The sequence below is a fragment of the Podarcis muralis genome, chromosome 10, assembly GCF_964188315.1.
Source record: "Podarcis muralis chromosome 10, rPodMur119.hap1.1, whole genome shotgun sequence".
Taxonomy (NCBI): Eukaryota; Metazoa; Chordata; class Lepidosauria; order Squamata; family Lacertidae; genus Podarcis; species Podarcis muralis.
The window spans coordinates 71,869,877-71,892,724 of NC_135664.1; the positions used below are offsets into that span (position 1 = coordinate 71,869,877).

Sequence of the window (22,848 nt, forward strand, 5' to 3'; positions counted from 1 at the left end):
TTACATATTTGGTCTCACGACACACACTGCGGGAGCACATCGGCTCAGCGTGTAACATCTACATAGGCTAGTTCAGCCAGCTGGCATCTCACCATTGTCCTGGAATGCTTCCATTTGGTCAGTTTGTTGAGGATTCTCAGAAGGTTGATGCAGGAGAAGAGGTTCCTCCAACAGAACTGGTTGTTGTCCCCCACTTCCTGCAATCGAGGAGAAAGGAAGCAGTCATAACATGAATATGCTAGTAAGGACTGATAAAGCTTTAAACAGCCTGGGCCCGGCACAGCTACGATACGATACGATACAATACAATACGATATATTTATTGTCATTGTACAGAACAATGAAAACGAAAAATCTACATAAGACATTCAAAAACCCCTAAAAACTCTGAAACCCCATTTTAAAATACAATATACTACAAAAGGTAAAGGGACCCCTGACCATTAGGTCCAGTCGTGACCGACTCTGGGGTTGCGGCACGCATCTCGCTTTATTGGCCGAGGGAGCCAGCGTACAGCTTCCGGCTCATGTGGCCAGCATGACTAAGCCGCTTCTGGCAGAACCAGAGCAGCGCACAGAAACGCCGTTTACCTTCCCGCCGAAGTGGTACCTATTTATCTACTTGCACTTTGACGTGCTTTCGAACTGCTAGGTTGGCCGGAGCAGGGACCGGGCAACGGGAGCTCCCCCCGTCACGGGAATTCGAACCGCCGACCTTCTCATCAGCAAGTCCTAGGCTCTGTGGTTTAACCCACAGCGCCACCCGCGTCCCACAATATAGTATAGAGACTCCTTATACTGCGTTTAAAACCAGAATTGCATTTGAGTAGAAACTGTTTCTCAGGCAGCTAGTCCTAGTCTTTATAACCCTGTACCTTCTTCCAGAAGGCAGAAGCTGAAAGAGATCATTTCCAGGGTGCGCACTATCCTGCGCTGTAAACCACATTTCATACCTATGTTCCATCATAACCTTTAAGATGAACCAGGAGAATCTCTCTCTTGAACACACTATCTGTGCATCAAATTCAGGTCTGCAAGAGCGTGCAGAAATGCGCTCTTAAGAGTTCCTGGGGGAAAAAGACTGATTGCCACACCACTCTGGGGATTGAAACTCTGTTGAGTGGAATAGTGGGGTCTCCTAACAACTTTCAGCACCCTTAACAAACTACAGATTATATGGGGGAAGCCATGACTGTTTAAAGCAGTGGCATAGCGTGGGGGGTGCAGGGGGGGCTGGCCGCACCGGGCACAACATCTGGGGGTTAGGGTTAGGGGGCGCAAATCCACGGGTTAGGGGGCACAAATTACTTGCCTTGCCCCGGGTGCTGACAACCCACGCTACGCCACTGGTTTAAAGTGGTGTGAAACTGCTTTAAATGTATAATGCAAATGGGGCCTTCAATTGAAATGGGTTTTGGGAGACCAGGGCAGGAAAAGGACAGAGCAATGCTTTGAGTTATTTTCAATATATTAAGCAGTATAGAAATTAAATATTCAATCAAGGCTTAGTCAATGTAATGCAGACTCTAGCGGCATCGCTCTCCTGGTCTCTGTGGGATCGACCAGGCCTGGTGGCCCTCTAAGTAGCCAACATCAGAGCTCTGTCTCAGGCAGTGAATCTTGGAGGTGGCAGTGCCAATACAACTCTGGTGGCCCAGGGCAGCTTTCAGACTAGAGGGGAAATCACCCAAACTGATCTTTTGTGGGACGTTTGGCCCCAAGAAGGGATGTGGGTGGCGCTGTGGGTTAAACCACTGAGCTTGCCGATCAGAAGGTCGGTGGTTCGAATCCCCGCGACAAGGTGAGCTCCCGTTGCTCGGTCCCTGCTCCTGCCCACCTAGCAGTTCGAAAGCACGTCAAAGTGCAAGTAGATAAATAGGTACCGCTCCAGCGGGAAGGTAAACGGTGTTTCCGTGCGCTGCTCTGATTCGCCAGAAGCGGCTTAGTCATGCTGGCCACATGACCCGGAAGCTGTATGCCGGCTCCTCGGCCAGTAAAGCAAGATGAGCGTCACAACCCCAGAGTCGGCCATGACCGGACCTAATGGTCAGGGGTCCCTTTACTTTTTACTTGGCCCCAAGAAAACCTGCTGCATAGCAAAGGAATCATTAACCACCGTCTGTTCACTTAGTAAACCACTAGAGGTCATTGTTGCTTCAGAGTACAGCACTTTGATGGCAGTAGGGAAGAGCACCTCTCAAATTAGAGCAATTCCTACCCCAGCAACAAACCCTCTTAAAATAGGCAGCCCATTCATTTCGGTGCGCAGGAGAAATCCTCTGCTCATGGGGCCGTTTTAAATTGCCAGTCACTGCTCAGTTTGCACTTTAGCAAGTATAGATTCCGAGGGGGTGGAGACACACAAACAAGTCTATTTTTTTTTCAAGAGGCAGAGGCATAAATCAGTAACCCTGCAACTTACACAGGGGTTAGGCTCTGGGGATCGCACCCAAAGCCAAAATCATGTATAGTCAAAACCCATCTGGGATCAATGGCAGGAGCATAGCTGTCAATTTACAGATTTGAAAATAAGGGACCAGCAGCCTCAGAAATAAGGGATCAGCAGCCCAAATAAGGGATTTTCAGAGCACAGGTATGTTCGACTTCTGAGCCCCTCCGAGCCAAAGGCAGAAAGCCCAGCCAGCAGCCAAACGAAGCCTCAAGAGGTGGTTCCCACAGCGCAGCAACCCGGCAAAGGGGACGCAGCAAGGAAAACCACCGTTACCTCTCCGCTGGGAAGCGCTGAGCAAAGGCGAGTCCCCAGGCAATGCGGCCGATTTGATTGGCACAAGGCATGCAAGCTCCACCCCCTAGTCATTCTTAGACTCCTTATTGGGTGAGCAACGCAGCCAAGCAACCCAGTTGGAGCCTCCCTCCTCCCTGGCCGGCAGGGAGGGAGGGAGAGGAGCTGCTTCCTTTGAAACCTGGGAAATTTAAGGGACATCATCAATAAGGGACAGCAGCGGGAAATGGTGCTGGGATAAGGGACTTTCCCGCCAAATAAGGGACGGTTGACGGCTATGGGCAGGAGGGATTGCCAAAGTCATTTTTCCCAGAACGCCACACCATAGCTGTCAACTTTCCCCTTTTCTTGCGAGGAATCCTATTCGGAATAAGGGAATTTCCCTTTAAAAAAGGTAAACATTGACAGCTATGCGCCACACCCTCCACCCCCCTTTTTTAAAGGCGTGTTCCCTGCCTGAAATCCTGGACAGCTGCTGGCAGTCAATATTGGTAATATGGCAGTCTGATTAAGAGTTCTGGGAAACTTGAAATCTTGCACACTATTTTATGACAGTTTGGTAGGTTTAGTATGGGCTTTGGAATTGATCAGCAAGTGTGTTATTAATCCCATTTTACAGAGAGCAAATGGAGGCCCCCGACATTGTATCTTGCCTAGCCCACAGGCAACGTGGATGGGAAGAGTAAACGTCGTTCTCCTTACCAAGCTTTCAGCGTTGAGTTCTGGTAACTCATGGACCGTGCAGGAGGGATAATCCAGGACGGAGATGCTTCCGGGGAAATCAAAGGAGAGACACACACATGCATCAGTTCACTGCCATTACAGACGGGTGTCAACGCATCAGGTTTAAAATTGCCTTTGTGTTCCCAGAAGGGACGGGAGATTAACTTTCATGCAGGCACTACCTGTTTTTGGCAGTGATGTAGGACATGATATTCTGGTTGAAGAACTTCAGGATCAATGGGATGCAGTTGGCAAACACCAGGTGCTGAGAGACATACTCAAACTGGAGAGAGAAGGAAGTGCAGAACATGAAACAGGAAAGAGGGTTAACTAACACACACACAAACACCACAGCTACTTCCAATATTTGCTTCTGGGCATGTCTCTTCAGACAGTCAAAAGTTTCACATGGGACCACTTGATGGCATAGCTGTCAACTTACAGATTTGAAAATAAGGGACCAGCAGCCTTAGAAATAAAGGATCAGCAGCCAAAATAAGGGTTTTTCAGAGCACAGGTATGTTCGACTTCTGAGCCCCTCCGAGCCAAAGGCAGAAAGCCCAGCCAGCAGCCAAACGAAGCCTCAAGCGGTGGTCCCCACAGCGCAGCAACCCGGCAAAGGGGACGCAGCAAGGAAAACCACCGTCACCTCTCCGCTGGGAAGCGCTGAGCAAAGGCGAGTCCCCAGGCAACGCAGCCGATTTGATCGGCACAAGGCATGCAAGCTCCACCCCCCAGTCGTTCTCAGGCTCCTTATTGGGTGAGCAACGCAGCCAAGCAACCCAGTTGGAGCCTCCCTCCTCCCTGGCCGGCAGGGAGGGAGGGAGAGGAGCTGCTTCCTTTGAAACCCGGGAAATTTAAGGGACATCATCAGTAAGGGACAGCAGCGGGACACGGCGCTGGGATAAGGGACTTTTCCGCCAAATAAGGGACGGTTGACAGCTATGCTTGATGGGCTCCAGCTTCCAATTTCTCTCCTTCCCCACATTTCAGGCTTAGCACAGTCCTCTTGGCAGCTGCAACATGTCCTTAAAACTCTTTTTGGTCTGACAGTCTAACCCTTTTATGGGAGTAAAATGCCTTCCTAAACTACTTCCCAAGGACTGACTGCTGGCCATTGCTGCCAGCTCCTAAAAGCCTACCTGGTAGCCCCAAAAGCTGATATTACAACACTGGAAAGACCACCCCACTCACCCCGAACCTGTTCTGTACACCAGTGGAGAGTGGTTATACATAATCCTGCTTTCAATACTATTTATGGCTGCAGACATGGGGTGGGTGTGTCATACTGCTTTGTTTCCACTTGCTTCACGTCCCACAGCTTCCTCCTGAAATCATGTAAATTCCTCTGCCCCCCATTCATCTTGCCACTCTTTACACCACAGATGTTACTGTTGGGGGGTGTTCCTGCTTTTGTTGTGCAATAGCACAAGAGTGCCCCTCCAGGCAGCAATAATGTGATAACATTGGGTGTGGGAGGTCAGGTACCATATTTTTTGCTCTATAAGACTCACCTTTTCCCTCCTAAAAAGTAAGGGGAAATGTGTGTGTGTCTTATGGAGCGAATGCAGGCTGCGCAGCTATCCCAGAAGCCAGAACAGCAAGAGGGATTGCTGCTTTCACTGCACAGCGATCCCTCTCGCTGTTCTGGCTTCTGAGATTCAGAATTTTTTTTTTCTTGTTTTCCTCCTCCAAAAACTAGGTGCGTCTTATGGTCTGGTACGTCTTATAGAGCAAAAAATACGGTGTATATCCACCTCTAACGCAGTACAGTGGTGCCTCGCAAGACGTAATTAATCCGTTCCGCGAGTCTCTTCGTCTTGCGGTTTTTTCGTCTTGCAAAGCACGGCTATTAGCGGCTTAGCGGCTATTAACGGCTTAGGGGCTTAGCGGCTATTAACGGCTTAGCGGCTTTAAGAAAGAGGAAACAAACTCGCAAGAACTCGCAAGACGTTTCGTCTTGCAAAGCAAGCCCATAGGGAAATTCGTCTTGCGGAATGACTCAAAAAACGGAAAACCCTTTCGTCTAGCGAGTTTTTCGTCTTGCGAGGCATTCGTCTTGCGGGGCACCACTGTATTATTGCATCAATGGCAGGTTGTGGAATAACCTGCAAAACGAAACACCAGTCTGAATAACCGCTCTTAGGAGAACTACAGATAACAGAGAACCCCAAATGCAAACACCAGTCTAAGAAACCTGGGAGGGAAAGGGACGAATGTCTGCCTTGTTAATGCTCTGAAGACGCACCTGGTAAATGTGGTTCAGCTTGAAATGCTTCAGGAGCAGCAGAAGCAAGGCCGAGATGCTCTTCACAATGATCTCTTTGTGCCTGTTCACGTCGATCCCCAGTTTCATGCTCTGAAGGACTGTGATGCTAAGCCAGAAAGGGGTGGGGGAAAGGAGGAAGAACTTAAAAGCAGCCTCGACCCAGTTCAAAATCCAGGCAGAAAAACAACAAAGCAGGTCTAGCAAAAGGTGAGGGCTGGGGAAAGTTTCAAAGACCAATCAGAGATAATAAAAATAATAATAAATTTTATTTATACCCCACCCTCCCCAGCCAAGACTGGGCTCAGGGCGGCTAACACCAGATATAAAACAATTGATTAAGATACAGCTTAAAAACAAGATTACAGTGGTACCTCAGGTTAAGTACTTAATTCGTTCCGGAGGTCCGTTCTTAACTTGAAACTGTTCTTAACCCGAAGCACCACTTTAGCTAATGGGGCCTCCCGCTGCCGCCGTGCTGCCAGAGCACAATTTCTGTTCTCATCCTGAAGCAAAGTTTTTAACCTGAGGTAATATTTCTGGGTTAGTGGAGTCTGTAACCTGAAGTGTATGTAACCTGAAACGTACGTAACCTGAGGTACCACTGTAAAATACAACATTAAAAAGCAGCCTCACCTCAATAGGAACTCAAATCAAACCTAGACGGCTGATTTGGTCCCTGAGCCTGAGGTTCCCCATCTCTGACACACCAGAAGTCAGAGAATGAGAAAAACGATGAAAAAGATGAATAATCAAGCGGAGGACCAGGTACTTCTTTTCTTTGATGGGATTCCTACTTCAGGCTAGCAGTTCACCGCCAACGCTTCCTGCTAAGACGTCTGACATTCTTATTTAAAAGCAAACGGTTGCATTTCACCATCTTTCTTTGTAACAACAATTAAGGAGGCGGTGGGGTTGTGAGGAAGCAAGGGCACCCATGTGAGGCTGATTTGTGGAAGGAAAAAACCCCATCAAAACCCACCAAAACCCCACAGAAAGGAAGGTTAGTGCAACTGGCAAACCTCATCCATGAGAATTTCCATCCATTTTGCTAATTTTAAATGTAATTTATTTTCTCGTTAACTGATACAGAATTGTGAACTGCCCTGAGACCTGCGGGTGTAAGGTGGTACACAGATTTTAAGAGTACTAAAGGTAAAGGGACCCCTGACCATTAGAGCCAGTCGTGGCCGACTTAGGGGTTGTGGCGCTCATCTCGCTTTATTGGCCGAGGGAGCCGGCGTACAGCTTCTGGGTCATGTGGCCAGCATGACTCTGGCGAACCAGAGCAGCGCACGGAAACGCCGTTTACCTTCCCGCCGGAGTGGTACCTATTTATCTACTTGCACTTTGACGTGCTTTCGAACTGCTAGGCTGGCAGGAGCAGGGACCGAGCAATGGGAGCTCACCCCGTCGTGGGGATTTGAACTGCCAACCTTCTGATCGGCAAGTCCTAGGCTCTGTGGTTTAACCCACAGCGCCACCCGCGTCCCTTTAAGAGTACTAGCAGAGCCTAAATGCAATCAGAAGGTCCACTGTAGCCATATTCTAACAGGCCAACCACTGCTACAGCTTCTATTGCTGTCTGCAAATCCTAATGAATTTGGTATTATTGCTGCTCTGTAGGGGGCATATATATTACCGTATTTTTCGCTCTATAAGACGCAGCAGACCAGAAGACGCACCTAGTTTTTGGAGGAGGAAAACAAGAAAAAAAATATTCTGAATCTCAGAAGCCAGAACAGCAAGAGGGATCGCTGCGCAGTGAAAGCAGCAATCCCTCTTGCTGTTCTGGCTTCTGGGATAGCTGCGCAGCCTGCATTCGCGCCATAAGACGCACACATATTTCCCTTACTTTTTAGGAGGGAAAAATTGAGTCTTATCGAGCAAAAAATACGGTAAACCCTGCCACAGCCTTCTGAGGATTCAGCACTGCAATGAAGGAACGTGAGGAAAAAGACACGTATACATCCAAAAAGACCATGTCTCAAACAGGTAAGCGTGACTCCCAAGAGAAACCTGGTGGGGAACACAATATTTAGGAGTGAAGGTGCAAAGTTGATCTGCAACAAGTGTGCGACATCCATCACAGAAACCTGACGGACCTTCGCCCATTGCCCAGCTCAAGCTCGCTGAGAGATTACACGGATGTCACCCACCAGGTGATTTATCAGTCAAGCACTTACGGCATCTCCTCAGGTAACACGTCGGCCAGGATGTTGATGGAGTCCGTCTTGGCTTTGGAAGTTGGCGCTGCAGCTAACAGGATCTTCAGCAGAGCTATCTGTAGCAGGGGGGAACAGACCCCAAATCAGGCATTGTGACGTTAACCTATGAGAGTGCTGGAGGTGAATTAGTTAAACAAGTTACCCAATCAGAACCCAGGGGGGTGGAGTCAGAGGGACTATAAAACCAGCTCTGGGAGGAGTTCGTTGGGAGTTGGGTGGTTGGTTGGAGTGGGACCTCAGTGTCTGGGCAGAACGATGGGGGTGGAGACGCTCCTTCAGGTATACAGGACAGAGGCTGTTTAGGGCTTTAAAGCACCAACACTTTGAATTGTGCTCAGAAACATACTGGGAGCCAATGTAGGTCTTTCAAGACCGGTGTTATGTGGTCTTGGCAGCCGCTCCCAGTGACCAGTCTGGCTGCCACATTCTGGATTAGCTGTAGTTTCCGGGTCACCTTCAAAGGTAGCCCCACGTAGAACGCAGACAGATGATACCCACCATGTACTGTGGCAAGTTGTACAGCATCACCCGGTAGAGTATTTCGCAGGGAGTCTCTTGCACGTCCTCTTCCCCCTGAAGCACAACAGGACAGATACAGGAGGGAGAGATGGGAAGGGAAGGCTGTGAAGCGCATCAGTCACACCATTTTCCAAACCAAGCAGGAAACAAAAGGAGGTGCAGGGCGGGAAAGGGGCAGCTCCACTTGCAGCCCAGTACTCCTACTTTTCTAAAGATGCTCCAGCGCTTTCCTGCAGATCTCCCCGCCCCCCAGTGTGGAATTTGCAAACTCAAATTCTGGGCACATCACCCAAGAACTCTGATCTCCACACTTCCAGCCCCAAGAAAAGGAGTCCCATAAGCATAAGGATTTCCACTTTCACAGCAGCACTCCCTCCCCGTGCAAGCCCCCTAAATCTGTTCTGAGGTGTTCCCCTAACCCACCAGAGCAGAGTTGGGGAAGGCGCATAGCACACAGAGTGGGGAGGACGGGAGGAAGTCCCATTGCACAAGCAGAAATCCTGGCACTAATGGAACATGTTAGCTGGATACAGCCCAGGGTTATCCAACGGGGGGGAATCCATTCACCGGGTCTCTCTAAACATCCCCTCTCTTGCTAAGACAGCTCTGCACTAACCCGAGAGTGAGAACCTCTAAGTTCCTGGACAGCTCAGTTGCCACAGCATCAGACCTTCAGTCTGACAGCCCAGGACTTAAATCCCTGCTGGGACGTACAAGGGAAGAACAGTTTAGGGGCAGAGGTTGCAGGCAGTTAAGCAATCCAATGAAACAATCTGTTGAAGATGGGCCAGGAGTGGCCATCCTCCGCTTGGCAAGCACAGAGAGATGCTGCCAGTCAGAGTGGAGCAGACCAGTCTCTCTAGAACAGTTTCACATACTTGCATTTCTGCTGAGGGAGTGTCCCTTTTAAAATTATTATTATTATTATTATTATTATTATTATTATTATTATTACCCCACCCATCTGGCTGGCTTTCCCCAGCCACTCTGGGCGGCTTCCAACAGAATATTAAAATACAATAGTCTATCAAACGTTAAAAGCTTCCCTAAACAGGGCTGCCTTCAGATGTCTTCTCAATGCCAGGTAGTTGTTTATCTCTTTGATATCTGGGGGGAAGGCGTACCACATGGCGAGTGCCACTACCGAGAAGGCCCTCTGCCTGGTTCCCTGTAAGTTGGCTTCTCACAGTGAGGGAACTGCCAGAAGGCCCTTGGAGCTGGACCTCAGGGCTGAATGATGGGGGTGGAGACGCTCCTTCAGGTATACTGGACCGAGGCCGTTTAGGGCTTTCAAGGTCAGCACCAACACTTTGAATTGTGCTCGGAAACGTACTGGGAGCCAGTGTAGGTCTTTCAAGACTGGTGTTATGTGGTCTCGGCAGCCACTCCCACTCACCAGTCTAACTGCCGCATTCTGGATTAGTTGTAGTTTCCAGGTCACCTTCAAAGGTAGCCCCACATAGAGCGCATTGCAGTAGTCCAAGCAGGAGATAACCAGAGCATGCACCACTCTGGCGAGACAGTCTGCGGGCAGGGAGGGTCTCAGGCTGTGTACCAGATGGAGCTATTAAACAGCTGCTCTGGACACAGAATTGACCTGCACCTCCATGGACAGCTGTGAGTCCAATAAATGCCCCATACATCCTTCTAGATCTGGGAACTTTCCTCTTGTACATTTTCACGTCAATTAGAACGAGATTTAGGGGCAGCTTTATGCTGCTGTTCTGAAAAACTGGGGTGCAGCCCAAGAGACGGACTCAGAAGGAAGCTTACCAAAGACATGGGACACTTCTCCAGCTCCTCTTCATTCCTGATCTGCACTTCGGAGATCGAGACATATTTATGCTGGGGGACAAGATGAAAAACAGGAGGCTTCGGTCAAAAGATCACGGCAACTTGAGCAGCAAACCCATGGGAAGCCCCAAGGTGATTATCAGACACCCCCAGAGTGGGTTCCTTTCTCATTGCACCACCATGGCAGGTGGTCAGAGAAAGAACTACTGTAGAGGCATCTCAGACCAGCTAGCAGGAACTTCTAGGCAAAGTCTTCCAAGACCAGGAGCTATGGGAAGGACAGTAAGGCATAATCCCTTGGCTCCGAAGGCTTTGCTGAGAGTCTCTCTGTAAGATGGCCCAAGACATCTTCAGTCACGGTGGCAGCAATAACTGAGGGACTAATGCACAACTGACGGGACATGGGTGGCGCTGTGGGTTAAACCGACATAGCCTAGGGGTTGCCGATCAGAAGGTCGGCAGTTCGAATCCCCACGACGGGGTGAGCTCCCATTGCTCGGTCCCAGCTCCTGCCAACCTAGCAGTTTGAAAGCACCTCAAAGTGCAAGTAGATAAATAAGTACCGCTCCGGCAGGAAGGTAAACGGCATTTCCGTGCGCTTCTCTGGTTCGCCAGAAGCGGCTTAGTCATGCTGGCCACATGACCCAGAAGCTATCTGCGGACAAACACTGGCTCCCTCGGCCAATAAAGCGAGATGAGCGCTGCAACCCCTGAGTTGGTCACGAATGGACCTAAAGGTCAGGGGTCCCTTTACCTTTACCTAATGCACAACTGACAAGTCCTTGTTAGGATTTCATGCTCCCTGATGCTGATTTTCTGATTGGTATATTTCACACGCCTGTCTGAATGGAGCCTGAGAAAGGAAGACTGTCTTATTTATCTCTCTTCCGGTGTGAGAGTCTGTGAACCTGTACTGTATTTTTCGCTCCATAAGACGCACTTTTTTCCTTCTAAAAAGTAAGGGGAAATGTCTGTGCGTCTTATGGAGCGAATGTGTGGTCGATCGCTGGCTCCCTTTCCGGCCCTTTGCCCAGGCCTCCATTGCTGAATGTTCTGCAGACGGAGGCCGTTTGTTTCCCCAGCGACATGGGACATGTCTGGAAACTGTAGAAATGGCTCCCTTTCCTTTCCTAAAGAAGCTGCAGAACTCTGAGTAGAAACCCACAAAAACAGGATTTTTTTCCCTTTGCAAAAGAAGCTGCACAACTGTGAGCTGATCTCCCCAAAAATGGGGCTTTCCCCCTTTCCTCCTCTAAAAATTAGGTGCATCTTATGGTCAGGTGCGTCTTATGGAGCGAAAAATACGGCACTTTCACTTTTGCACTGTTCTGTTTGTTCTTGGAGCTGGAGAGAACAGACGCCATAATGCTGTTGTCTGTAAATATTCTGTAAATAAATAGTACCGTATTTTTTGCTCTATAAGACTCTTTTTCCCTCCTAAAAAGTAAGGGGAAATGTGTGTGCGTCTTATGGAGCGAATGCAGGCTGCGCAGCTATCCCAGAAGCCAGAACAGCAAGAGGGATTGCTGCTTTCACTGCGCAGCGACCCTCTTGCTGTTCCGACTTCTGAGATTCAGAAAAAATTTTTTCTTGTTTTCCTCCTCCAAAAACTGGGTGTGTCTTGTGGTCTGGTGCGTCTTATAGAGCGAAAAATACGGTAGTTTAGAACTACGACGCCTCTTTCTTTTGCTGTGTCAAGAGAGAAGGCTAGTCTGCATAAATCAAGTTGGTTTATGTCGCTGGAGCGCCCTGGAGAAGAAGGGGATGTCGTTTCCAGAGCTATGCTCACCGGAGGACACTCGGCGGTCCGGTGGGGCTGCAGATAGCCCGGAGCGCTCTCCCAACAGTCCCCACCCCACAAAACCCACCATCAGAAAGAGAGGAGCCATCATGTAAGCGCCTCAGTTAGAATTTACCTGTTTTAGGGTCTTCACACTTTCATGAATGGGGCGTGGTAACCCCACTAAGGTATCTGTGTCCCTGAAAGAGGGAGGGGGGAGATAGGGGGCAGGAATGAGAGGCTTAGTGTCAAACCATCATCTAATTATTCATAGTGCAGTTGATCTCTCTATCAAATAACAATTTATCCGCCTTGCATCACCTTCTATTTTTTAAGCTGCGAACCATGCAACAACGAACATGCAAGCCATCGTTTGTTTCTGTACCTTGCAACCATTTGCACTGATAAAATATAAATATAACACAGACTCAGAAAGCCTACTAACTCACTGACAGATTCGTCTAATTTGACCCGGTTTTCTGCAATTGCCTTTAAACTCAAACGAACAGGGATTGCAATAGATTCTCTCCTCTTGCTGGATGAGTTACATGTTTTCTCACTCATCAAGCAAAGGCTGTTAGATCATGAATTTCAAAAACGTTATCCTATTCAGCCCTCTGCATGCGCATCTGCTTACAGACGTTTGCGGCCTCGTCAGGGAGTGATGCCCAACTATTTTTATAATTTAGATACCCCTTTGTATCGTAGAGTTTTTTTAATTAGCTCGTTTAAATGAATTCCCCTTATTTGTAATGTCTGGAAGGTTCAAAAAAAATACCTTCCAGAATAGACTTTGCTCTCATGGTATGATGATGATGATGATGATGATAATAATAATTGTTGTTGTTGTTGTTGTTATCTATACCCCACCCATCTGGCTGGGCTTCCCCAGCCACTCTGGGCGGCTTCCAACAAAATATTAAAATACAGTGGTACCTCGGGTTAAGTACTTAATTCGTTCCAGAGGTCCGTTCTTAACCTGAAACTGTTCCTAACCTGAAGCACCACTTTAGCTAATGGGGCCTCCTGCTGCCGCCGGTGTTCTCATCCTCAAGCAAAGTTCTTAACCCAAGATACTATTTCTGTGTTAGTAGAGTATGTAACCTGAAGCGTCTGTAACCTGAAGCGTCTGTAACCCGAGGTACCACTGTACAGTAATGCATCGAACATTAAAAGCTTCCCTAAACAGGGCTGCCTTCAGATGAATACACCAGATACAATATACCATATACCATATACAGTAATACCTCTGGTTACAAACCATTCTCCTTGCGAACGCTTCTGGTTACGAAGTCCACTAACCGGAAGTAGCTGCTCCCAGTAGCGAAATTTGCCCTGGAATGCGAGCGAAAGTCGCACTCCGGAGTGGGAGGCCCCATTAGCGAAAGTGGATAAGAACCGTTTCCAGTTACAAATAGACCTCTGGAACGAATTAAGTTCATAACTGGAGGTACCACTGTAATTTTGAACCTGGACCCTGCAGTCATCATAGGCCCTTCTTTGTGTCCCTCCTCCAGAATGGGTCTTTTCTGAAGGGTCTGCACGCATGACATGACGACATTGCGTGGCCCCGGTCCCCCTCAATCACGGAGGCAAGGCGGTGCAAGCGCTCCGGGAGGAGCACAGAGAGAAAAAAATGCCATGGTAATCTGCAACAGCAAAACCAGACGCCTCAGCAGCCCTAGCTGCAACAAAACATGTCTCTGCTGTATCGGTTTCTACAGCCACATCAGGGCTTGTAGCTCTCCAACGGTTTGACTTCACCCCCAAAGGCACCGTCTTCCGTAGATGGTTGAATTAGCCAAAGGCCTGGGAGAAGAGAGGGTGTTTTTGTTAGAATTCCTGCTCCATGATTGCAGTCATGGGACTGTTGTCTATCTCATGACGGTGTACGTTTTGACTCCACAGAGTGGGAAGTGACGGAGACAGGATGTGTTACGTGAAGTGGGACTATTGTCCTTTGTTCTTTCTCTCTTTGCTGTCTGATGCTAGAGAGAGAGGGAGCCATGTTGCAGTGCTCCATGTGTGTTTATATGTAAATAAAGTCGATTAGCCAAAATGCTGAGTTGCTGAGGTCTGTTATGCAAGCTGCGCAAACTCTGCGGATCCCTAAGTGTGCCGGTGTCTGTTGGCATCGGTCGCTGTGATGTTAGGGCTGAAAAAAGCTTTTGAAGCTCCTGAACGATCGACCAGGAGGGAGAGAACATGCCAGTCGGGCATGTGTCTCTGCCAGGGTCCTACTCAAGAGTAGGATGAGCTCCTGACAGTTTTTGCCTGGCACTTAAAGATATGTAAAGAAGGCACCAGGAGAGCCTCCCTGGGGAGAACATCCCACAATCAGGGAGCCACTGCAGAGAAGGCCCTGTTCTTGCGTTGCCAACCTCTGGACCTCTCGAGAAGGAGGCAAACAAAGAAGGGCCTATGATGATGACTGCAGGGGCCAGGTCAGTTCATATGGGGAGAGGCAGTCCTTGAAGTTTTGCGCTCCTGAGCCGTTTCAGGCTTTATAGGTCAAAACCAGCACTTTGAATTGGGCCCGGAAACTAACTGGCAGCCAGTGCAGTCAGACCAGAATTATCATTGTACAGTGGTACTTCTGGTTAAGTACTTAATTTGTTCTGGAGGTCCATTCTTAACCTGAAACTGTTCTTAACCTGAAGCACCACTTTAGCTAATGGGGCCTCCTGCTGCTGCTGCGCCACCGGAGCACGATTTCTGTTCTCATCCTGAAGCAAAGTTCTTAACCTGAAGCACTATTTCTAGGTTAGCGGAGTCTGTAACCTGAAGCGTATGTAACCCGAGGTATGTAACCACTGTATGCTCAAACAATTTTGCTCCAGTGAGCAACCTGGATGCCTAGTTCTGCACGAGGCTGACGCCCCACGTATAACATGTTGGAGTAAAATAATAATAATAATAATAATAATAATAATAATAATAATAATAATTAGACCCCGCCCTCCCTGGCCAGAGTCGGGCCCAGGGCGGCTAACACCAATAAAATCACAGTAGAACCATAATGGTGGGGGAACCAATTTAAAATACAGGTTAAAAATGCAATTGAAAATGCAGCCTCATTCTAGGAGTAGCCGAGGGATCAAGACCCTAAGGGGAGGGCAACATAAGGGTCAGACTGAGTCCAAACCCAAGGCCAGGCGAAACAGCTCTGTCTTGCAGGCCCTGCTAGCTGCTCTGCTGAAAGGAATGATTTTCCTTGGGAAAACCACATGGGGCAAAAGGGTCAGTATTCTGACAATCAAACCGCACCATCCCTATGATTAGAGCCCTGACATGCACGGTTGCAAACCCACTGTTATTCTGCAACATGCAAGCCAGCTCCTAGCAAGGATAGTGGCCCATTTGGGACGAGCCTGGCGGCTGTCCAAAGATTAAGAGGAGGGAATGAAGGAAGGTGAGGAAAGGTGACCCCACCTAGGCCCGAAGTCACCCCCCCCCCCAAAGCAGGCTCAAAGCTTCTCAAAGCTTTTCAAAATCATTTTCTCAGCAGCTAAGCATCTGCTCATTTGCTCTGCTGTTGCAAGGCAAACCGTTACTTTTATCAGCACATTAAAAGCTAACGAATAGGCTCTGTTCAAAGCAAGCCTGAGAACTGACTTTTATCTCATTCTAGTTCCAACTTATTGGACATGCTGAACTGCTCTCACCCCCCTTTCCTGGGAAGGGTGCCAAGAGTCCAAGACAGGAGCTTTCTGTTCATGCTCAGAGGAACTCGTGGGGCAGGACTCCTGAGGGAGGAGAAAGGGGAGGGAACTGGAAGGGGGATATATACTCTGTGCAAATGCCTGTGAACTCGTGCTTGTTTGTGAACTATCACACTTGCTCCTTCTACCAGTTCATGGATGGTAGAAATAAAAGCTTTTTCTCCGAAACTATTCCTTGAGTGTCTGTTGACTCCCATTTTCCCTTTCCCGGGCGCAATATTTTTCCCGCCCGAGGGCAAAGCCTCATAAGGCTACACTAGGAGACAAGAATCTCTCCTCCATTCAGCCGGCAGCCCAGTCAGTGATCAACGTCGAGCAGAAACCTTCATCTCAAGAAGCCGAAAACAGCCGCAAAGTGCAACACTTCCCTCCCCAAACGCATAACGATAACTCACCGCCCAAGCGTGAATCCAATGAACTTATTTCTGCTCGCCTCCAGGAAATGTTCTATGTCTTTCTGTCTGGAAGACAAGCAGGATGTTGCAGCAGCGGTGGGGTGGGGGCAGAGGTGGAATATATAACAAAAGCACACCACACATTAGGGGGAAGGATGGGGGGGAAGAGACCTTCTCCAATATCTAGGCAGCTTGAGAGAAAACATTCTGCCTCCAGCCGATCTGCATTCAGATGGCATCACACAGAGGTGAAAAGGATTTCTTCTGAATATTGGTTTGTAGGCCAAGCGCAATAAGCACGCAAGCATCACAGCTCTCGCACAGAAGCAAATTAAGTGCTCATCACATCCCAAATAGCCCCGGGACTTCAGATTCAACCATGTTCCTTGGCTGTTTTATTTATTCTCTTTGAAAAATCCAGTTCTTTTTCTTTTTTTGGGGGGACTGCAACAATTTGGATATGGGCGCACAGTTCGAAGGACGCCCCTCTCCCAGGGCTGGTTTAGCCACACAGCAGAATTTAGGAATTTCTCAAGCAGAAAACCAGGGATGCGGGTGGAGCTGTGGGTTAAACCACAGAGCCTAGGACTTGCTGATCAGAAGGTCGGCGGTTCGAATCCCTACGACGGGGTGAGTTCCCGTTGCTCGGTCCCTGCTCCTGCCAACCTAGCAGTTCGAAAGCACGTCAAAGTGCAAGTAGATAAATAGGTACCACTCCAGTGGGAAGGTAAACAGCGTTTTCATGCACTGCTCTGGTTCACCAGAAGCGGCTTAGTCATGCTGGCCACATGACCTGGAAGCTGTACACCGGCTCCCTCGGCCAGTAAAGCAAGATGAGCGCCGCAACCCCAGAGTCGGTCACGACTGGACCTAATGGTCAGGGGTCCCTTTACCTTTACCAAGCAAAAAACCACCACCACGTCAGGGACAAATACACTAGTCCTGCCTGCTCTCCCTTGCTTTGCTAGCTTTCTCATTGCAGGGAGATTTCAAAGCTGCAGCCTGAGTTGCTGCAGCCGTTCCACTACCAAGCACTTGCACGGATCAGGCCCCAGGACGGCATCTCACACTGAAGGGTAGGAGCCAGGGGTGGGAATACCTGACTTTGGGGGCCCAGGGAAGCCCCTTTGGGAAGGAGACCCTCTCGACGGGCGGGCGTGGGGCCGACACGGCCTGGATGACCGTGTCCCGCTCCAAGAGGTCCAGCTCCCCTTCGATGCCGTTGTCGATGTCATCGGGCTCCTCCTCATCCACCAGCACCTCGTCGTTCTTGAAGGGGTCCCTCTCGTTGTAGATGTCGAGACTGTCCTGTTTCATCAGAGGCTGCAAGGCGAAAGGAGGAGGAGAATGAATGTTTGGGTAGAGAGGAGTTGAGTAGCCCATCCACAGCTGCCTCCAGAGCCGGTCCACCCATGAGGCGGGATGGATGGCGGCTAACAGACTGAGTTTGAATCCTGACAAAACAGAAGTACTGTTTTTGGGTGACAGGAGGCGGGCAGGTGTGGAGGATTCCCTGGTCCTGAATGGGGCAACTGTGCCCCTGAAGGACCAGGTGCGCAGCCTGGGAGTCATTTTGGACTGACAGCTGTCTATGGAGGCGCAGGTCCATTCTGTGTCCAGGGCAGCTGTCTACCAGCTCCATCTGGTATGCAGGATGAGACCCTTCCTGCTCGCGGACTGTCTCGCCAGAGTGGTGCATGCTCTGGTTATCTCCCGCTTGGACTACTGCAATGCACTCTATGTGGGGCTACCTTTGAAGGTGACCCAGAAACTGCAACTAATCCAGAATGCGGCAGCTGGACTGGCGACTTGGGAGCGGTCGCCGAGACCACATCTTGAAAGACCTACACTGGCTCCCAGTACGTTTCCAAGCACAATTCAAAGTGTTGGTGCTGACCTTTAAGGCCCTAAATGGCCGCGGTCCAGTATACCTGAAGGAGCGTCTCCACCCCCATCGTTCTGCCCGGACACTGAGGTCCAGCACTGAGGGCCTTCCGGCGGTTCCCTCATTGCGAGAAGTGAGGTTACAGGGAACCAGGCAGAGGGCCTTCTCGGTGGTGGCACCCCCCTTATGGAACGCCCTCCCACCAGATGTCAAAGAGAACTACCAGACTTTTAGCAGACATCTGAAGGCAGCCCTGTTTAGGGAAGCTTTTAATGTTTGATGCATTACTGTATTCTAATATTTTGTTGGAAGCCGCCCAGAGTGGCTGGGGAAACCCAGCCAGATGGGCGGGGTATAAATAATAGATGATGATGATGATGATGATGATGCAGCAGCTGCCTTGGGTGGCAGGAACGCACTTCTGCTGGAACGTCCCGCTCAGAGTTTTGGCGAAAGGGAAGCATTTTGGCGCAGGGCCCTGCTGCCCATCTTCCCTGCCCCTGGGGATCCAGCAGATCCTTCTGGTGTTCTTACGACCACACAGGGGCCCCACAAACTGCCACCACGAGAATGCAAAGTCAATATCCAATATTGCAAGCTTGGTGTAGCGGCAGAAGTTGGTGGTCCTATCGCACGTCCCTGGCTGCAAAACTGAGAGCGGACTCCTAGATATGTATTCTCCCTGACTGCCCCACAGCTAGATTCACCAAAGTCAGAGCCTGGACATTCCCTCCCCCCCCCCCCAAAAAAAAAACCAAACCCAAGTCTAATCTTAATTAGGATTGTATTTGGTTGGGAGGAAACAGCAACTTCCCCCTCCAAAACAATGTTTTTGGGTTGTTGTTTTAGTAGCTCTAATCCAGCCCTTGAGATGTAGAAGGTTAGCAAAAATGTATCATACTCATGATAATAAATGCTGGAAATGTAAGGAAAAATAAGGAACCTTTCACCACATGTGGTGGACGTGCCCCAAGGTAAAAGACTTATGGGAAAGGATCTATAATGAACTGAAAATAGTGTTGAAAAACACATTTATTAAGAAACCAGAAGCCTTTTTACTTGGTATAGTGGGGGGTGAAATCCCCAAAAAGGATGTTACTGTATGCCACAACAGCTGTGAGAATATTACTAGCGAAGAATTGGAAGGAACAAGATTTACCAACTATAGAAGAATGGCAGATGATGATGATGGACTATATGGAACTTGCCGAACTGACTGGGAGACTCCGAGACCAGAGAGAAGAGACGGTGGAAGAAGACTGGAAGAAGTTTAAAGAATATTTGAAAAAATACGTTAATATTTAAATCTTAGAATAGCTTTGGAAGTGGATATAGGCTGTAGGGTTAGAAGTAGAAGATAGTGTATTTTAAAACAGTATCATTTGTAAGTGATAAAATGTGAAGATTTTTATGGTAAAAGTAAGCGTGATAAAAAAAATGGTTAGAAATTATGATATATGTAAACTGCTAAAGATGAGGTAAAATGAAAATCAGATAGGGGGGACTAGGGGAAGCCCACCTAACAATGTTTAGAGAAAATAAGGATAAGATAAGAATTTGTTTGTATTGTTTGTTTTTCTGTTTGTGTTGTTTAGTTGTGTTGTAAAATGAATAACAAATTTTTTTTGGGGGGGAGAGATGTAGGTTAGAACTTTACCTTTTTTTGGACACTTAACTGGCTATAGGAAAAATCAACATTTTAAGCAGGGGTGAGGAGAGTCATTTGGGCTTTTTCATAAGCCTACTCTAAAAATATCACTTTAACAAAAGACCATTAAAAACGGCCTTCCTTTCTACCAATGAACACAACTTTGCAGCCGTATCTTATGCATGTTTATTCAGAAGTCCCACTGAGTTAAATGGGTTTTACTTCCAGGAAAGTGGCTATACATTTGTAGCCTTTCCTTGACAAAGGCTGCAATTTCCTACCACTTACCTGGGAGTAGGCTCCACAGAGCTCAATGGGACTTCTTTCTCATTTATTCATTCCAGGTTATTTCTAGAAGGCTAATTGTTCAAACTATAACTTCTGAGTTGGCACGCAATAGGCTTGCACTGCAGAAATCTCAACCCTTCTTGAAACAGCTACAAAACACCCACATTCGCCAAGGTTTTGAGTTTTGCTGAAAGGTGATCGCTTTTAATCATGCATTTTTAATCATGCGGAGGGAGTGGCTGCAAACACATTTTTTAAAAGGGAGGCAATGTATGCCTGACTTGGCTTCAAAATGAAGTCCATATCATGGTATTAGTTTCATAGTTTCTGACCTGGCAATATATCACGAATCATGATTTGTGTATTTTGTGTGCTATGCAAAAATCAAAAACCAGGAAAGAAATGGTCGTGTGGAAGAGGTGGATGAATATGGGTATATTAATGTTAGACCTTCAGACCATATGGTCTGAAGCTCAACATCAAAAAAACTAAGATCATGGCCACTGGTCCCATCACCTCCTGGCAAACAGAAGGGGAAGAAATGGAGGCACTGAGAGATTTTACTTTCTTGGGCTCCATGATCACAGCAGATGGTGACAGCAGTCACAAAATTAAAAGATGCCTGCTTCTTGGGAGAAAAGCAATGGCAAACCTAGACAGCATCTTAAAAAGCAGAGACATCACCTTGTCAACAAAGGTCCATATAGTGAAAGCTATGGTTTTCCCAGTAGTGATGTATGGAAGTGAGAGCTGGACCATAAAGAAGGCTCATCGCCAAAGAATTGATGCTTTTGAATTATGGTGCTGGAGAAGACTCTTGAGAGTCCCATGGACTGCAAGAAGATCCAACCTATCCATTCTGAAGGAAATCAGCCCTGAGTGCTCACTGGAAGGACAGATCCTGAAGCTGAGGCTCCAATACTTTGGCCACCTCATGAGAAGAGAAGACTCCCTGGAAAAGACCCTGATGTTGGGAAAGATGGAGGGCACAAGGAGAAGGGGACGACAGAGGACGAGATGGTGGGACAGTGTTCTCAAAGTTACCAGCATGAGTTTGACCAAACTGCGGGAGGCAGTGGAAGACAGGAGTGCCTGGCGTGCTCTGATCCAGGGGGTCATGAAGAGGCAGACACGACTAAATGACTAAAAAACAATGTTAGACCAGCAGATAAACGAAGAAGATGAATTTTATACATATTCCATCTTAAGAGACAAACACAGATTACCTACAAACGTTCAATGGCAATATCTCCAGATGAAAACATTTGCTATGGACCAGCAGCTTTTACAGCCTCAGAGACCCCAGAGATATTGAAGCAGCTGATTAATTCTTACGCAACAAAAAAAACCTGGCCATCAGCATATATAAATCTTTGTTATTATCAAATTAATTTGATATACAGGTACTGAGGGAGGATTGGAATAAAGAATTAGAGATCTCAATTTCGACCACACGAAGCTATAACAAGAGTGTCTCTGGACCTTAAATTGAGGCTCATACAAGGAAAAATAATATTTAGAATATACTAGACCCCATTACGTTTGTTTAAAAAAGGGCTATCTAAGGTATCTAACTGCTGGAGATGCAATAGAGATAATGCTTCTCTAAAACATGTTTTCTCATTGTCCTGTATTGAAAGATTTTTGGCAGAAGGTAACTGAAACCATCAACAGAACTGCACGGAACAACCTTACGTTTACAGAGCAAAATATCCTCTTGAGTTACATACCCAGAACATGGAACCTTACAAAAGGACGATATGAGTGGACTTTCTGCGCCCTGACCACAGCAAAAAGACTGATACTGATGAACTGGAAAAATAAAAATGTGGCTCCCTTCTAAGATTGGATTGAAGACTTAAACAAACTCGCAACATATGAACAACTTGCATATAAACGCAGACTTGCCAGGGACAAATTCCATGATATTTGGAATCCATTCTTACAAATACTGTAATAGGTTAAGATCTGGTGAAGTGCAATAACAACCTTGTAAAGTATACAGTTTTGGGTCTCCCCCCGCCCTTTATTTTCCCTTCTACACAGGATTTTCTCTCTTTTATCTGCATCTCACCATGTTTAGTGCACGTATAATCACGTACTTTTTGAACTTTCAATAGAGATGTGTTTTTTTAAAAAAGTGGGGGAAACCGTGAAGCCAGCCAATGCTTCTACATAGCTCCATCCTGATTCCAGACTTTGTGATATATCAGTATGCGAACGGGATCCGTTTCGGAGGTCCGGCCACATCCTGAGGAATTCGCAACCAGAGGATCGCTTCTGCACATGCGCGCAGCACAGTTTAGCGCTTCTGCGCATGCAGCGAAACTTGGAAAAATACTTCCAGGCTTGCTGCATTCACATCCCAAAGATTACATATCCAGAGGGATACGTAAGCGGAGGTACGACTGTATATCGTAATGTTTAGCTGGTGATATACTGTATTTTTCGCTCCATAAGACACACTTTTTTCTTCCTAAAAAGTAAGGGGAAATGTCTGTCCATCTTATGGAGTGAATGTGTGGTCCCTTGAACCGAATTGCCCGGGGGCAAAAAGGAGATTGTGCTTTCTTTTTAGAAAGAGGGAAGGGGGTGTTGAAACAAATTCGCTGATTGTTTGCCGATTGGGGAGAGAGATAAGGGACGCTAGAGATGAAGGAGGCTGCCTGGGAGGGGGGAGGTAAAGACAGCAAACTTGCAAAGGGGGAAACAGGAAGACTAAAGCAATAAGGAGAGAAATTAGAAGAAAAGGAGGAGCAAAAAACTGCTCCAGCTAAGGAAAAGACACTAAGGTGAACAAGAGGGAAGGGGGTGTTGAAAGGAAACAGCTGATTGGTGGGATCGGAAGAGAGATAAG

General features: G+C 47.8%; 1 protein-coding gene across 1 annotated transcript in view; it reads right to left on the reverse strand.

The window, feature by feature from the left end:
* The window catches only part of STRIP2 (striatin interacting protein 2), a 72,015-nt gene that overhangs the window by 4,586 nt on the left and 44,581 nt on the right, over positions 1-22,848 (reverse strand). The window contains exons 10-19 of the mRNA XM_077935379.1: positions 17,270-17,493; positions 16,171-16,236; positions 12,190-12,253; positions 10,253-10,324; positions 8,459-8,533; positions 7,919-8,016; positions 5,715-5,841; positions 3,649-3,749; positions 3,446-3,512; positions 93-197 (exon numbers count right to left, since the gene is read on the reverse strand). Coding sequence (XP_077791505.1) covers positions 93-197; positions 3,446-3,512; positions 3,649-3,749; positions 5,715-5,841; positions 7,919-8,016; positions 8,459-8,533; positions 10,253-10,324; positions 12,190-12,253; positions 16,171-16,236; positions 17,270-17,493 — 999 coding nt within the window. The remainder of the gene's footprint in view (positions 1-92; positions 198-3,445; positions 3,513-3,648; positions 3,750-5,714; positions 5,842-7,918; positions 8,017-8,458; positions 8,534-10,252; positions 10,325-12,189; positions 12,254-16,170; positions 16,237-17,269; positions 17,494-22,848) is intronic.